General features: G+C 44.9%; 1 protein-coding gene across 1 annotated transcript in view; it reads right to left on the bottom strand.

The window, feature by feature from the left end:
* Positions 1–2,024: 2,024 nt before the first annotated feature.
* The window catches only part of celf5a (cugbp, Elav-like family member 5a), a gene marked incomplete at both ends in the record, with an annotated part of 22,208 nt that continues 6,404 nt past the window's right edge, over positions 2,025–17,828 (bottom strand). The window contains 4 exons of the mRNA XM_084308432.1: positions 2,025–2,152; positions 7,098–7,241; positions 8,413–8,499; positions 10,128–10,331. Of these exons, the coding sequence (XP_084164558.1) occupies positions 2,025–2,152; positions 7,098–7,241; positions 8,413–8,499; positions 10,128–10,331 (563 nt within the window). The remainder of the gene's footprint in view (positions 2,153–7,097; positions 7,242–8,412; positions 8,500–10,127; positions 10,332–17,828) is intronic.

Here is a 17,828-nt window from a genome sequence, read left to right as displayed (position 1 = left end):
TATATTTTATTAACCAGTTAAAAGATGCTTCTTTACTGGTGTATCGCCAGCTCTGCCGGGTGGCACTTTTACCACAGTGCTTTATGGTGAGATTATCTGTATTATCTGTGCTTTAATGATGGCGCTTCCACTTTCCTGATGCCTTTTTCTTTTTTTTCTTTCCAGCAGCGGTGGAAAGATGTGGGTTCACAATGGCAATCAATCATTATGGAAATGCAATGTGCTGACAGGGCCACTGCCAAGAGAAGAAGATAGAGGACTACATGGGTTCAATATATGTCCGTAATGTTTGGTTTGACGGGTTGTTACCGCTTCGGGTTTGGCACTAATGTGTATGGGCTCCAATGGCGAGTACTAAGTGGCGTGTTGTTACTCGTACGGCGCGGCCAGAGTGATAGATCACGAGTCCAAGATGAAATGCTGCGATGGAGGACGTTATGGATGGAGTGATGACTGCCGAAAACAAGCAGATCTGAACATGCCCCGAAACAATCTCTAACCCACATATTCTACGCCACTAAAATAGTACAGCTTTTAAAATGTTTTTTTTTGTATTTTGCCTTTTTTTTTTTTTAGTTTTTCCCCGTTTTGTTTTAATATCGTCAAAACCCGATAGCTATAAATGTAAAGGAAAAGGAAACAACCCCCTTTCCCTCTTTTTTTTTTTATCAACCTGAAGCTAGTATTTCTTCATAAGTTTAACTTGTAATATTATTAGTAGTAGAGTTTGTAGTATTAGTATCATTAATACTATACATTACTGTTCAAGAACAATAAAAAGGTTTGGTCCTTTGGTCCCTTGGGGGTGAAAGATCTGCAGTTCTACTGTTGCTAATGGAAACCTCAGTGACCTCGCAGAGTCCTAGTTCTGCGCTTTGCTGAGAGAGACGATGACAGAGTAAGAGAAAGAGGGACAGAGAAAGAAAGTCTATCAGTGGACGACAGAATAGCTTCTTTTTTTCTCCACCGCTTTTCTTGATCTTCAAGTTTTAACCCTCATTTGTCCAGTATAGTAAAAGCCACAAGCGCCTCTTTCTTTATATATATGTGTATATAATATGTATATAGAAATCTATTTGTTGTTGCTGCTTTTTTGTTTGTTAGTTTGTTGCTTAATTAACAATTTCAAGTCTCAACAAGAAAAGTTCTGTTGTTCAAAGTTTCATTGCGGTCTTTTTCCGTATTTTTTTTCTCCCTTTCTTCTCTTCTTCTCTTGTCTTCCTCGCACCGCACCGTCTGTCGCTCGTCCCCTCGGTGTAGTGCTTCATCCTTCATCCCTTCCTCTTCCTCCTCCCGCTGCCGTAGCCTATACCTTCATAAGTAAATGCTGATATGTCTTCGAAAATTCCTTATGTGTTGATTTTTTCTTATTTTTTTGTGTATTTTTATTTGTTTTCAAAGAAAAAAGTTGAACTCCTCCTCCGAGATATCTTCACTCGTCCTCAAAACCTGAAAGGAAGAGAGAAGAAAAATATCTTCAAGCTCTTCGAAAAGGTCCATTTCCTTAAACTTTGGATAGTTCAATATGGCCCTATTATACTGGGTGTAATGGTCTGGAGAGAGCTAACCCACATTTGTGAATCAATCAATCTTTGTCAATCATTATGATGACAGATTTTCCCATAATTAGTAAGCCTGCTGTGCTGCATATAAAGTCCCCCTTATTATCCACATTATCCACATGTCTTGCACACACTGTAAGGCCTATACCATGCTGCTGGTTTCTGTGAACTGATAAAGAAAAATTACATTGGAACAATAATGTGGATACATTTAATTATTATTTCACTGAAATTATTCATTTCTGTATACAATGTCATTAGAATAAATTGTATACTTCAGTCAGTGCATTTTGTACACTTCCATGATCTTTTAAGATTAGAAGGGTGGGGGATTCAACACTAGTTTGGACTTTAAACCAGAGTAAATACTCTCAGCTTCCATAGAAGTAGTGAGGGTGCACTCCTGTAGAGATACTGTGGGCTCACCTGTGCTGTTGCAGTGAATACTGAGGGTAGGCTGTGTCAGTAGGGGCGGCTGGCATCCTTCGGTCGCTTTAACTGGACTTTCAACCTCTTCATCCCAATCTGAAAGCCGTTCATGGCTTGAATAGCTGCCTGGGCACTAGCAGGGTTGTCAAAGCTCACAAAACCTACCGAGAGAAGGTACAACCCCCCTTAGTGTGAATGGAGTTTTACAAACATTTGTTGCATTTGGACCCAACTTAAAACGACATCAAACAAGTTGCACACACTGTGACACTTTCAACGTAGCTTTGTGCAAAACACTCTAAAAACCCCTCGAATGCAAAAAGTCACCAAGCGCGATCTGTGGTGCAAAGTGATCCCACTGAAAAGTGAAAACAGACGTAGTCCATCATGAAGACGGGACAAGACAAGACGACAAGAGGCCCCATAGTGCATTGCCCCAAGACACTCCAATACCCAGACCCATGCTGAACATCCTGTTTCCCATCATGTGTAAGAAATAAAGGCTTGAGAAGTCAGTGACCAGAAACTGCAGTGGAGTGTGGCTCCGCTTGATGCGCTCCCCAGCGTCTGCAGTGTCATTAGGAACAGTCCGTGACCCGTGAAAAGCAGCAGGAGCCCTCCCAGGTCCCCAGCCACCTGGGAGGGGAGGTGTCTGTCTGGCCTGCCTGCCACTGGGCTGGGGAGCGGGAGGAAGGAGGGATGGAGACAGGGATAGAAGGAGGAGAGGAGGTGTCTGCCTGCCACCGGGCTGGCCCATTAGGGGGGGGAAGGCTGGGGAGAGGGAAGGAAGGAGGGATGAAGAAAGGCATGGATGGGAGGAGAGGAGAGAAGGGGAGGTGTCTGCCTGGCCCATTAGCCGGGTTGGCTGTGGAGGGATACAAAAAAAAAGGGGATGGATGGAGGGAGGGAGGGAGGGAGGAGAGGAGAGGGGAGACCCACCAGGCTGGTCCATTAAAGAGAAAGGGAAGAAAGGGAAGGAGAGAGGAGAGGAGAAGAGAGGAGAGAAGAGGAGGTGTCTATCTCGGCAGGCCCATTAAGAGGGGTGAAGGAATGGAGAGAGGGGAGGAGAGGAGAGGAGAGGAGAGGAGAGGAGAGGAGAGGAGAGGAGAGGAGAGGAGAGGAGAGGAGAGGAGAGGAGAGGAGAGGAGAGGAGAGGAGAGGAGAGGAGAGGAGAGGAGGGAGGGGAGGGGAGGGGAGGGGAGGGGTCTGCTTGGCCCATTAGTTGGCTGTGGAGGAGGATGGAGGGATGAAGGAAGGAATGGAGGGAGGGGGAGGAGAGGAGAGGAAAGGAGAGGAGGTGTCTATCTCAGCTGTCCCATTAAGGGGGGGGGGGGGGTGAAGGGATGGAAAGGAAATGTACTGTAGGTTTAGCTACACTAAACCACTAAACCCTAAACTCAGCCCTGCCAAACAAGTGTCTGTATGTCTGTCTGTCTGTCTGTCTCTCTCTCGCTCTGTCTCCCTCTTTCTCTGTCTCTCTCTGTCTCTCTCTCTCTCTCTCTCTCTCTCTCTCTCTCTCTCTCTCTCTCTCTCTCTCTCTCTCTCTCTCTCTCTCTCTCTCTCTCTCTCTCTCACCATCAGTCTGAGTTTATCCCTCCTCTCCCCTCTCCTGCTTTCTAGATTAATTACACCGGCGAGCATCCCCCATCCCCAGACCTAACATTACGTTGTAAATGCATAGTGTATGTCAATACTGCAAATAGGTCTTCTTTCATGAATGTATATGTTATTAAGTCCCCCGGGGAGATGGGACTGGCGATCAATTTTGCCCAGGCATGTGCGGTTCCCTGAAGTGAAAACAAATGCTGATCTATAATTGTCCTTTGCCTCATTTACTTACCCCCCACCCCTTCCTCCACCCACTCCCTACCCTCCTCAAAGTTTTCAGGAGTCCTGGTGGTGTGTGTGTGTGTGTGTGTGTGTGCGTGTGTGTGTGGTGTGTGTGTGTGTGTGTAATGGGGGCCAGCCTCAGTGGAGTGTGGTTATTGACAGGTACAGGGGGCTGCTGAGCGGTGATGCGGATGCTGCTACAGCAGTAGCTGAAGCTTTCCAGGTCACCCAGCAGCCCACACACACACACACACCACACACACACACACACACACACACACACACACCACTACACACACACACACAACACACACACACACACACACACACACACACACACACACACACACACACACAACACACACACAGCACACACACACACACACACACAGAGTTGGGGTGCGACTGCATGGCTGCCTCATGACTACACATGAGTTACATTAATATGGTAGCTAGCACCCCCCCCCCCCCCCCCCCCACCCCCTCACCCCTCACCCCCCAGCAGACAGTAGGAGGGAAAACACATCCTATAGGAGACGTGGGAGTGCAGGGTCTGGTCAGGATTTAACCCCAGGCGTAAAGCCTGGTGCCTGTGGCTCTAAAGGCAGGGTCCACTATCTTACCTTAGGGGCACATAGCAATGTCACATCTAAAGGGTTTGTATTGTAATATCAGAAATTATCTGTATCGGTTTTAAAATTATTATGTATTTGAATTTCTTTTTTATTTAGCCCTTTATTTACCCAGGCAAGCAAGTAAGAACAAATGTTCATCATACAAAAGCAGCCTGACCAAAAAGCAAAAGCCTTTTATTGTCAAAAGTATGCATAATGTTGTGTTACTTCCCACGACAAGAGATATGTTGATATGTTGATCTGGGATATTCACCTGAAATAATTTATTTTGTAATATATCGGTATCGGTTGATATCGGTATCGGAAATGAAGAGTTGGACAATATCGGTATATCGGATATCACGTAAAATAACAGCATTACATCACGCGCAGGAGTGGGTTGTAATTAGACCATTGCCTAGGGGTGGTCGTTAGACCCCCCCTAGGCATGGTCTAATTTTCACAACCCACGACTGCACGCGGTGTAATGGCTTTTATACCAACTGGCGCATTCATCCAACTTTATTGCTATTCAATAAACACCACATTAATTGAAGATTTATTGAAAAAAACATCTGCAGAAAAAGTAGTTCCAACAAAAAAAAAAAGAGAAGTTTGCCTCCATGTGGAAGCAGCTCGGAAGTGCATCCAACTGTTCTCAGTAAGTCATCCAACAAACTAAGACATCCAACTGTCTCTCAACTAACACATCCAACAAACTAAGGACATCCAACTGTCTTTCAACTAGACATCCAACAAACTAAGACATCCAACTGTCTCTCAAGACTAAGACATCAACAAACTAAGACATCCAACTGTCTTTCAACTAGACATCCAACAAACGAACACATCCAACTTTTCTTTCTGTTTTTGAACCTACTTTCTATAGAACTTCATTCTTAGATGCTTCTATAGAAAGTAGGTAAAACAAATAAAAGAAAAGTTTTCTTTGCCCTATATAGGGGGGGGGGGGTTCTTTGCTCTATAAGAGTTTTTTTATTATTATTTTTTAAACCTACTTTCTATAGAAGCAGCTGGGAGGTGCGCTGTTTTAAGTGAGTGTGGTTATTGAATTGATTGATTGATTGATTGCTAATTTTATTACTGTCCGCCTTGTTTCCAACTGGTTAAGTTTCAGAGGCACCTCTTTCGAAGTTGCTCTCTTTCGAAGTTGGTTAAGGTTAGAGTTTGAAATCAAACTTAACCAGTTTGAAACAAGGCGGACAGTAATAAAATGTGCAATGTAATCAATCAATCAATCAATTCACACGCAATTTGAATTTTGTTCCACAATGACTCATGACCCATCAATTACATCATCCAACATTGTTTAAGAAACTAACACATTCGCCGTGACAATCGTTTTTCATTTAGTCTTTATGGACCCTATCACCATTATCCTTTCGTAATGTTTACTGTCCGGCGTGTCCGCCATCTTGCTTTCAGTTCTAAAAACTTGCATGGCGGGAGTGATAGTAATGCGGTTGTGGGCGGGTCCTGGGACCAAGACCGTGGGGGTTATTACAAATACCCACGTGTAAAGTTGACTGTTTCAGCCAATCAGAATCGAGAAATTTGCATGCCATTGTATAAGTAAGTGAAGGATAATAATAATAATGACTTGGACTTTTTTTATATAGCGCTCTTTCACTGACCCATTGATAATGTATAGCTACGAGGTCATTGTCGCAAAATAATTGACCGACACGGAGTTTCTTTTTTAAAAAAGAAAAAAAAAATGTATTGATCTTTTTCCCCCTCCTTTTTTCCTCTGATTTTCCTCCCATCCGCCAATGTTAGTCGTTATGCCAATTCCCAATCCCCTTCCTGGTCGCTGCCGCACTTTACCGCCCCCACAGTCGGTCTGGGAGAGTGGAGGCTATCACGTGCTTCCTCCGACACACGTTCCAGACCAATCAACCGCTTCTTTTCACCTGGCAGCGCGGACTCTCACTGAGAGGGCGTAGCGTGTGGGAAGGATCACAGCTACCCCCTTAGATCCTTTCCTCGCTGAGCAGGCGCGCCCCGACTGAACTGTAGGAGTCGCTGTTTTACAAACGACCCGGACCCACCCCGCCAGCTTTCCCACCCTCTAAATACAGCCAATTGTATTAGTGTGAACGGCCAGCCAAGCTGGTGAGCAACCCCGGAAGCTGTGAGCTGGATTCGAACAGGCGCAGCCGAGGTGTTTTAAACGTCAGTGAAGGTCAATTATTTTGCGACAATGACCGAGTATAGGCTATACATTATCCCGCTTATTACATGGCTAACTTACTAACAATATACCTAATTCATCGACACAGAGACGAGATCAAATGCAGACGCAGTTGTTCTGTGGCTCTGTCAGCCCAAATAAAGTGATTATTATTATCGGCAGCCGGCAGGTCTGTGGTCTGATTGCATGACTGAGTGCAGCTGTGCATATGCTGAGCAGCACTGATACAGTGTGTGTAGTGGGCTTGATTGGTCCAGCTGCGCACAGCGGTCATTATTGTTCGGCAGAGGTCCGTTATCGAGTAATATCGGACCTCTGACGAGCGCTATTGACCAATCACAAGCAAGCATTTTGGCGAATGTGAAAACGCCATGTAATAAAAGCCAATATCGAACATCCCTAGTTTGTGATGCAGGTGACAGACAGACAGAGGTGCAGGGAGCTCACCGAAGCACTTGCTCTGGTTGGTGGCGCGGTCCATGAACACCTTGGAGGAGATGACGCTGCCGAATGGCAGAAACATCTGCATGAGTTCATTATCGCCAAACTCCTGTGGCAAGTGGTAGATGAACAGGTTACAACCCTCTGGTCCTGGACATGTACAGAGAGAGAGCGGGGGGGAGAGGGGGAGGGAGGGATACGACACACACAGAGAGAGACCGAATTCTGTTTTATTTACTGGCTATTTCAGCCATGCAGTCTTTAATTAATTTGAGCCTAATATGAGAAGTGGAGTGAAAATGGATTTCTAGGAATTCTGTGACATTATATATAACTCTCCCTCTGTTTACAACACAAATACTGTCATACAATTTCCAACTTGATTCACCGCTACTGTATGGGTGCCAGGTTCTCATACAGTACAATACATTTAGCAGATTATGCTGTGAATATGAGTGGATTACAATATGCAATCAGCAATTAGAAGCAACCATGTAATCTATGTATTGCCAAAAACGTCAACACAGAAGTCAATCTATGTAAAATACATCACAGTCACATCTGAAAATGATGAGGCTTGAGTACTTTATATGTAACCCAAAGATAATACCCTCATGTTGTGGGCCTGGCACATTCATAATTTTTTTTTGTCTTTAATTTGTTTTATGATAATACAAATATTGTTGTTGAGCCAGTCACCAGTAAATGTATTATTTCCTGTATTATAATAAATCACATAACTCAAATGCAATTTGAGTGACTTATGTGGTTTACAATAACGGTAGCCTACTAATATTACTGTAACAAAATGAGGCCAAAGTGTAGGTCATCATTTCACTGTGGGTTGTATTGAATCACATTTTTGATAAGCAGTCTGGGGGTTTCCTAGCAACCTTGTCTTTTCTCGAGATCTAAGATTTCCACAGTATGTGTAGTGTGTAACAGAATAGTACTATCTGAGATTATAATGTGTAGTGTGTAAAAGAATAGTACTATCTGAGATTATAATGTGTAGTGTGTAACAGAATAGTACTATCTGAGATTATACGTGGAGTGTAACAGAATAGTACTATCTGAGATTATACGTGTAGTGTGTAACAGAATAGTACTATCTGAGATTATACGTGTAGTGTGTAACAGAATAGTACTATCTGAGATTATACGTGTAGTGTGTAACAGAATAGTACTATCTGAGATTATACGTGTAGTGTGTAACAGAATAGTACTATCTGAGATTATACGTGTAGTGTGTAACAGAATAGTACTATCTGAGATTATACGTGTAGTGTGTAAAATAGTAATATTGTTATCTCACCCTCACCTTCTCTCTGCTGCTGTTGCTGGATGACCTGTGGAGGCTGGGACAGCGTCTGGCCAATGGAAGTCAGTGTGGTGGCTGGGTAGATTGCTGGAGAGAGAGAGAGAAGAGAGAGAGAGAGAGAGAGGGAGACGAGAGAGAGAGAGAGAGAGGGAGAGAGAGATAGAGAGAGAGGGAGAGAGAGAGATAGATAGAGAGAGAAAGAGATGTGGATTCCTCATAGTACCTACTTTCACCAAAAAAACCCAATGCTGATTTATTTATATATAATGTCATACACATCAAAATCTGTTTAAATATGGCCATAACTCTCAAACTTAATGAATGTATGAAAAACGGTTTAGAGTTTTTGGATGTGTGTGAGATTATGTGCAAAATAAATTAGGATTGTTTTTTGGTGAAGTGCTCCTTTAATACATAATACATACCTTTTAGCCACACAGGTTCAGCAGAAAGATGAGTATAATAAATGCATCCCAAGCGCAATAGAACCTCAAACTGATTACTGTACAATGTACATGATATAACAGTACTCTTCTTCTTGAATAATATAATTCAGCACTTTTTCCACCTCTGCTAGCGATTAGCATAATGAGCTAAATACTTTAACCCTTTTAGATGCACAATCTCTCATGTGAGATTAGAATTTCGAGAACTGAACATTATAATGAGGATGTAGCAACGGCTACTGGTCGTCGAAACCATTAGAACTGTAGAATACCATTCGGAGAGAAAACGGACTCCAAAATAACTAAAAACGGGGTCAAGGTTCAAGTGGTTCTCTGTTACCCAGTGTTAATTTAGTCTAAATACTAAATATGGTCGTCAACAAAGCTTTTTCCCCTGCCGAAAACGAGACAAGACGTCACATTAATGGAGATCATGTGACACTAACGTGACGAAATTATTCATGCAATGTCGGTGACTAAAAACGATGACACAAAATGTAGTTTGCAAAATAAAATCTTGCTAAACGTTTATTCAATTTCAACGCCAACACTGTTTACTTGCTACTTGCTAGCTAACAGGAACTCGTTTGCCGACATGAAAGTATCAAACATAATTGTCCGTGCGGAACCCTTATCCCCAACACATCGTTCTGTGGGTGAATTATTGTAATGTTCTGGGGTTTTGTGTGTCGCTCTAGTTGTATGGTCTTAGGGGCACCACTGTTATGTTGGGGGTGTTGTTTCCACCCGGGAGATATGGGAGGATGGACCGGATGTTACGTTGGTGTTATGAAGCTAGCGTATTAGCAGGTAGCTGTGTTGTGTATGAGAAGGGAAGTATCAACTTGTAAAACCCTATTGAGCTGGAAATAAAGCACCATACATAAAAGGAAACTCTCCTCTTTCTTCCTATATTACTGCATGACGGATCGCTACATATTATGTTGATCCACCACAATAGAACACATTAAATAGCTTACATAAGTCTAACCAGCTAGCACTAACGTTAGCTTTTTTTGTTTATAAAAATCTCACACCAACTTATGAGGCTGTAACTGAGTGGCGAGACTAAACAAAAAAGACTAAATCGAAACTAAACAAAAAAGACTAAAAAGAAAATGCCCAGACTTGTAGTTGACTAAAACTTGACTAAACGAAAAATAGATAAAGGTGACTAAATATGATGAAAACGAAAAAGAGCATTTGAGACATATGACTAAGACGAAAACGAAAATAAAAAATAGCTGACGAAATGAACACTGCTGTTACCTGTGTATTGCTGTACCCCGGTGAAGGCTTGCTGGAGGGTGTCGGCCGCGCTGGGGCTCTGGTTGGAGTATGGCGACAGGCCGTTAGTGTAGACAGCCTCCACAGCGGGGTGTCCGTTGGGCTGATGATGGGGGATGCCGGTGAAGCCGTTGACGAGGGGCGTGACGAGGCTGGGAACGGTGGAGGCTGGTGGAGAACTGAGGCCTGCTGGGAAATAAGGACCATACATGAAGTATGTACACATACACACACACCTACAAAGAGATGGACATATTGTATACAGACATCAATGTATATACTACACACAATACTGTGAACACACACACACACACACACACACACACACACACACACGCACACACACACACACACACACACACACACACACACACACACACACACACACACCTACAAAGAGATACATATTGTATACAGATATCAGTGTATATACTAAACACAATACTGCGAACACACACACACACACACACACACACACACACACACACACACACACACACACACACACACACACACACACACACACACACACACACACACACACACACACACACACACACACACACACACACACACACACACACACACACACACACACACACACACACCTACAAAGAGATGGACATATTGTATCCATACATCAGTGTATTAACACATACAAACACATGCATGCAGTACCCCCCCCCCACACACACACACACACACACATACACACATACAGTACACGTGCACAGACAAACATTCTGGCTACACTACATCTCCTCCCTAATGCAAGGGTGCGGATGCGACGCGGGTCTATCACATATCCGGAATTTGTCATGACACATCCTGCAGGAGAGCTGGGGAAGTGGACCTGTGAAAAATGAGCCTGTCGGTAGTGTTTGTGAGATGCCCCGCTGGCAACAGCACTGAGGATGATGAAACCACCGTGCAACTTTGTGGGGAGAAAAGATCCTGACGAGAGATATGGGGGAGATTACAGATCTGCTTGGATGAGCACACACACACACACACACACACACACACACACACACACACACACACACACACACACACACACACACACACACACACACACACACACACACACACACACACACACACACACACACACACACACACACACACACACACACACACACACACACACACACACACACACACACACACACACACACACACACACAGATGCCTCTTACTTTTATACATTGTGAAAAAGACAAAATAACGACGTTCGGCAGCTTGACAAATGGTGAGTGGGTCGTAACATAACATATACAGTGCACGCCTGCGAATGCAACCGCAGGACGGTTCATGAGTGGAATTGGAATTGGATGCTCCCTGTCCTCTTTCGTTCAATGAATTTTAAAGGGCCCTCTGTTGGAAAGTGTTTCCAATCATGCCTGGAACGTGAAAGTACCCATTCTGAGCAGAATCTCACTGAGTGATGGTCTTTGTGAGAGAGCCGCTCCGTGGCAAAGCATCCGAGCTCACTGAAGAACAGCCCCCTGAGGACCACCTCTCAATCTGGAAGCCCTGGCCCTGATTGGACAGAAAGCCCAGGTTGTCACGGTAACCCGCCGGCATGCCATATTCCGCGCAATCTGGTGCCTCAGTAAAGAAGCCCCTATAGGAGGTGGTCCACATAGGGTACACAATCACACGCGGTACACACACGTATGCTGGGATTTATGCTAATGCTTTGGTAAATAGGGTGCGTATCACATGCTGGAACCATCCACCCACCAGTCAGTAACACACATCCACCCACCAGTCAGTAACACACATCCACCCACCAGTCAGTAACACACATCCACCCACCAGTCAGTAACACACATCCACCCACCAGTCAGTAACACACATCCACCCACCAGTCAGTAACACACATCCACCCACCAGTCAGTAACACACATCCACCCACCAGTCAGTAACACACATCCACCCACCAGTCAGTAACACACATCCACCCACCAGTCAGTAACACACATCCACCCACCAGTCAGTAACACACATCCATCCACCAGTCAGTAACACACATCCACCCACCAGTCAGTAACACACATCCACCCACCAGTCAGTAACACACATCCACCCACCAGTCAGTAACACACTCCCACCCACCAGTCAGTAACACACATCCACCCACCAGTCAGTAACACACTTCCACCCACCAGTCAGTAACACACTTCCACCCACCAGTCAGTAACACACATCCACCCACCAGTCAGTAACACACTCCCACCCACCAGTCAGTAACACACATCCACCCACCAGTCAGTAACACACTTCCACCCACCAGTCAGTAACACACTTCCACCCACCAGTCAGTAACACACATCCACCCACCAGTCAGTAACACACATCCACCCACCAGTCAGTAACACACCTCCACCCACCAGTCAGTAACACACATCCACCCACCAGTCAGTAACACACATCCACCCATGTTTCTCTCCTCTCTTTTTTCTGTCTGCTTCTCTTTACTCCTGTCATATACTTTTCTCCCTACTCTTCTCCTCTCTCCTGTGCTCTGCTCTCCTGTGCTCTCTTCCCTCTCCTTTCTCCACTCTCCTCTTTCTCTCCTCTCTTCCCTCTCCTCCTCTCCTCTCACCTCTTCCATCTTCTCTTCCCTCTCCTACCCTCTCCTCTATCTCCTCTTTTTCTCCTCTCATATCCTCTCCCCTCTCCTCTCCTCTCCTCTCTTATCTCTCCTCTCCTATGTTATCTCTCCTCTCCTCTCCTCTCCTCTCCTGATCGCGCTGATCGGTGCTGACCGGGGGAATTGTCCAGGTCCAGTGAGAGCTGTTGTGTCTTTTGCACCGGTTTCCTTTTTTTAAGCCTCCGTGCGATTGCTTGTTTCCTGCGGAGCTGTGATGAATTAGACTGCAGCTCCAGCCCATTCTCCTACCAGGGCCCAGGAGACCACCGCTCCTATTCTGAGGGCTAGAGACAGCTAGTCTGCCCAGGCCACACGCACTCTACTGTACCGCTAGATAATGCACCCTCTCCATCATCAGGCAAATTCATTTTCAAAGGCTTAGCGGTGCTTTGGGAGTGTGTGTGTGTGTGTGTGTGTGTGTGTGTGTGTGTGTGTGTGTGTGTATGTGTGTGTGTGTGTGTGTGTGTGTGTGTGTAGCAGGTAGTAGTAGTAGTAGTCGTAGTGGTGTGTGTGTGTGTGTGTGTGTGTGTGTGTGTGTGTGTGTGTGTGTGTGTGTGTGTGTGTGAGGTGTGTGTGTGTGTGTGTGTGTGTGTGTGTGTGTGTGTGTGTGTGTGTGTGTGTGTGTGTGTGTGTGTGTGTGTGTGTGTGTGTGTGTGTGTGTGTGTGTGTGTGTGTGTGTGTGTGTGTGTGTGTGTGTGTGTGTGTGTGTGTGTGTGTGTGTGTGTGTGTGTGTGTGTGCATGCTCCAGGGTCAGCAGTCGGACACAGCGTGGGTGTGATGATAACCAAAGAAGAAGGGAGATGATAAAAGTCACAGTTTAGACAGAGAGTGGCTGGTGGTTGATGAACCTTGAGGCCACAGAGAGTGCAGTCAGGGACCTAACAGCAGGGAGGGATACAGCAACACCCTGCTGCAATGTGAGAGCAGAATACTGATACTGGATAGAGACAATGTTCAAACATAAAGGCTGTGAAGGCATGCAGGAGTAGAACTAGACTCAATCTACAGCCTATGTACAGTAATGTAAAGACTACTAATGTAGTTTAGTAACTTGTACATGTACTGTTGTCAGTTCTTGTGGTTATGTAGTTTAGTAACTTGTACATGCACTGTTGTCTGTTCTTGTGGTTATGTAGTTTAGTAACTTGTACATGCACTGTTTGTTCTTGTGAAGTTTGTGTACATTTGTAATTTGTCTGATCTATTAACATCAACCTGCAAAGGGACGGATGAAAACGAGCCTCTGGCTATAATTTGGCATATTTACATGAAAGAGTTCATCAATATGTACTATCTATTTTAAATAAATAATAATAATACACATTCTGATTATGTCTTAGTAGACAATAAATATGATGCCACGTACTATAATGATTACAAAAGCATACTGTAGCTAATTACTGTAACACACACATTATCTTGTTAAAAATCTGACAGTAATATGCTGAAGTTGAGTTGCTGTTATCTAATGTCCTCCCGAGATGGAGGAGGAGGAGGAGGAGGAGGAGTCTTTCTTACTATCCTGAACTAGAAAATAACAATATTTTCATTTTATACTTCAGTGGACATATAGCCTTCACATTGTAGGACAATTTATTCATAGCTTGTTTACAATGCACTCACACGCATGCCAATACCCAGCACATGTTGCTGCATAGTGTACTGTGTGTACTGGTCCATAATAATGACATGTTGTTTTTCACTCTGGCATGGGTGAATAGGAAGCTATAGGTCAGCAGATTACATAGTTTGTATAGCTGGGCCTTATCTTATTATCACCTCTCTACCATTATTATGGCATGAAGTAAGTTCACTGCTATGTGTATGTATGCATTCTAGTCGTATTTAGGTTACGGAGGAAAACATTACAATCATATTGTTGCAAGCTGTTCTTATAGAGGGGAACTGTTGATTTACTTTCTGTAATGATTACTCTATGAAAGAGGCCACCACATGCAGCATAAGCATTTATGATGTTAATTATACAGTCAAATCAACCAGGAGTGCTGGACCAATATAGTGCAGCCATTACCAGGACAAGGACTGCCTCTCACTGGAGCAAAAATAATAAGCATGCAAAACAAATAAGTTAACTTCATTCAGAGTCACATGGGACATGCCTGCTAGAATATAGTGGTCTTTCAAATGTGAATAATGAATTTTAACATGAAGAGAAAGCTGATTAAAAGGTCAAACTGAATGCATAACAACATATTTTACTATATAATTTGCATTTGAACACAGCACAATATATTACCAAATACATATTTATAAAACAAATATATCGAAAGGTCCCATACCTTCTTTGACATTTTCAAACACAGTGGAAATGGCGCATACCTACATAATCTTGCCTTATATAGGTACTGCCTTCAACCCTCTGGAAACCCACTAATAGAGAATCATTACATTTACATTTACATTTTGTCATTTAGCTGATGCTTTTATCCAAATTATTTTTATTTTTTATTTTTTATTACAAGTTTTGTACAACAAGACAGCAGGAAGGGTACAACTCTATCAGCTGAGTAACAATGTTCATCAAAGTGTTGAGTGCTATAGTGTAGGTTAGTATATTAGGACAAGTGCATGACAATAAGGTTAGTTAGGGTTAGAGTTTAAAAAAAAATAAAAAAATTCATTTCAGATAATGATTGAAGAAGTGCGTCTTTAGTCAACGGGTTTCAGCTGTCCTAACTGTGGTGGGAAGTTTGTTCCACCATTGTGGGGCAAGGACCGAGAATAGGTGACTTCTCTTTGATGACCCTCCGGGAGCTTGGATAGGAGTAGGTCTGAGGCGGCCAGAAGATGCAGAGCGTAGTGGTCTTGAGGGTGTGTAGTTAGAGACCATTGACCGGAGGTAGGTGGGAGCCATTCCCTTCGCCGCACGATATGCCAGGTCGAGGGCCTTGAAGCGGATTCGTGCGGCCATGGGGAGCCACTGCAGGTCCCTGAGAAGTGGGGTGACATGGGCCGACTTCGGTAGGTTTGAGATCAGGCGGGCCGCTGCGTTCTGAATGAGTTGAAGAGGCTTGGTGGCAGTGGCCGGGAGGCCAGCAGGCAGTGCGTTGCAGTCGAGGCAGGAGATTACTGTTGATTGGACGAGGAGTTGGGTGGCTTCTTTTGTCAGGAAGGGGCGGATCCTTCTGACATTGCTCAGGAGGAATCTGCAGGTTCTGGTTGTCGCTGCGATGTGAGCGGAGAAGTTCAACCGGTCGTCAAGGACAACACTAAGGTTCTTGGCGGTCGGGGATGCGGCCACAGTTGAATTCTCGACTGTGATGGAACGGTCGGTCAGGGGAGAGGATTTGGCCGGCAGGTGAAGCAATTCTGTTTAGCTTAGGTTCAGTTTGAGGTGGTTGGACGTCATCCAGGCGGAGATATCAGACAGACAGGCCGAGATCCGCTCATTATGTGGTAAGAGAGGTATCCTGGTATCTACTACTAGAGAAACATCTGTGGTAAGATAGGTATCCTGGTATAGATTATTCAGCCCAGTCACCCAGCCAGCCAGCCAGCCAGCCAGTCACTCAGCCAGCAAGCCAGTCACCCAGCCAGCCAATCAGCCAGCCAGCCAGTCACCCAGCCATCCATCCAGCCAGTCACCCAGCCATCCATCCAGGCAGTCACTCAGCCAGCAAGCCAGCCAGCCAGTCACCCAGTCATTCAGCCAGCCTGTCATCCAGTCACCCAGCTAGACGTTCATGGAGCCAGTCCTTCAGCCTGTGCTCTCAGTCAGGCGTGGTGCTCCCAGACCCCCGGGGGATCAGAGCCACTATGTCAAACAGCTCATTAGGTTCAGCTATGGCATTAGTCACCCTGGAATTGTCCTGCATCATGTTTCTGACCCCAATATAAACCCACTTCCATCAATGACATAACCACACTAGAATCCAATAGAGATGGGGTGGCAGGGGCCTGTGTGTGCGTGCGTGCGTGCGTGTGTGTGTGTGTGTGTGTGTGTGTGTGTGTGTGTGTGTGTGTGTGTGTGTGTGTGTGTGTGTGTGTGTGTGTGTGTGTGTGTGTGCGCGTGTGTGTGTGTGTGTGTGTGTGTGTGTGTGTGTGTGTGTGTGTGTGTGTGTGTGTGTGTGTGTGTGTTTGTGTGCATGTATGTACTCAGTGGATGTAGGGCAGGGCATTGCAACAGCACATCAGAGTGACTTTGATTATACACTTCCCGCTCGTGTGATCGACCTAACAAAGCATCCTTGACACCAGCACGTGTTCTCCACCCCCTATTCCCTGCAGGGTCCACATCCGCACGCCCGCCCTGCCCCCGCCCCCCCTGCCTCCCCCCTCCTCTTTTTGGTTTCATTTTTATTTATTTCGCAGCGCTCAGGCGACTGCACCTGCTGAACCTTATTTTCAAAACGCACGGCCATGCATCACTGTAAGGATACATGCTGTAATCAGCCCGGCCATCTGGCAAACGGCTTATGCACCATCAAGCTTAAATGCTTTGCATCTGTTGATCAAATGGATGTTTCATTGTTTTCGGAGTAGCACCCTTAACCTCTGAGCCTCTTCTCACTTCGGTTAGCTGTCACAACGCAAATATTTATTTTTATGTTGTTGTTTTCTACGGCGGAACGGTGGGGGTAGACGCGGAGGTTATACTGATCGTTAAAACAAGAGGTTAATGCTACACATTTCCCTCAAGATCAGGCGAAGCCGTTTATTCATCTTTTTACGGCACTATTTGCGCTTTATGTAGATGCGAAGCAGCGCAGTATGGGCAATTTAGAGGGGCAGTAATGTGAACGCCCCCCCGACGTGCAAATACATTCATTACGGAAGGAAAATGAGCATAACCTTCCCACGTTTCGTGCCCACAGGTATGCGATGCCGGTAACAAGTTTCAACACAGCAGCGCTGCAATTTGTGTCCAATATATAGTTTGGTTGATGAAACAACTTCATGTACAACATTACACCTCTCTCGTGGGGAGACACGTCCCCTCTCTTAAAGCACGAAAGCGAATGCTGAAATGATAATGGAATGTTCCTCTGCTCCACGGCAGGGGT

The sequence above is a fragment of the Notolepis coatsorum genome (assembly GCF_963971535.1).
Source record: "Notolepis coatsorum genome assembly, chromosome: 2".
NCBI lineage: Eukaryota > Metazoa > Chordata > Actinopteri > Aulopiformes > Paralepididae > Notolepis > Notolepis coatsorum.
This window is presented reverse-complemented; position numbering and strand designations above follow the sequence as displayed.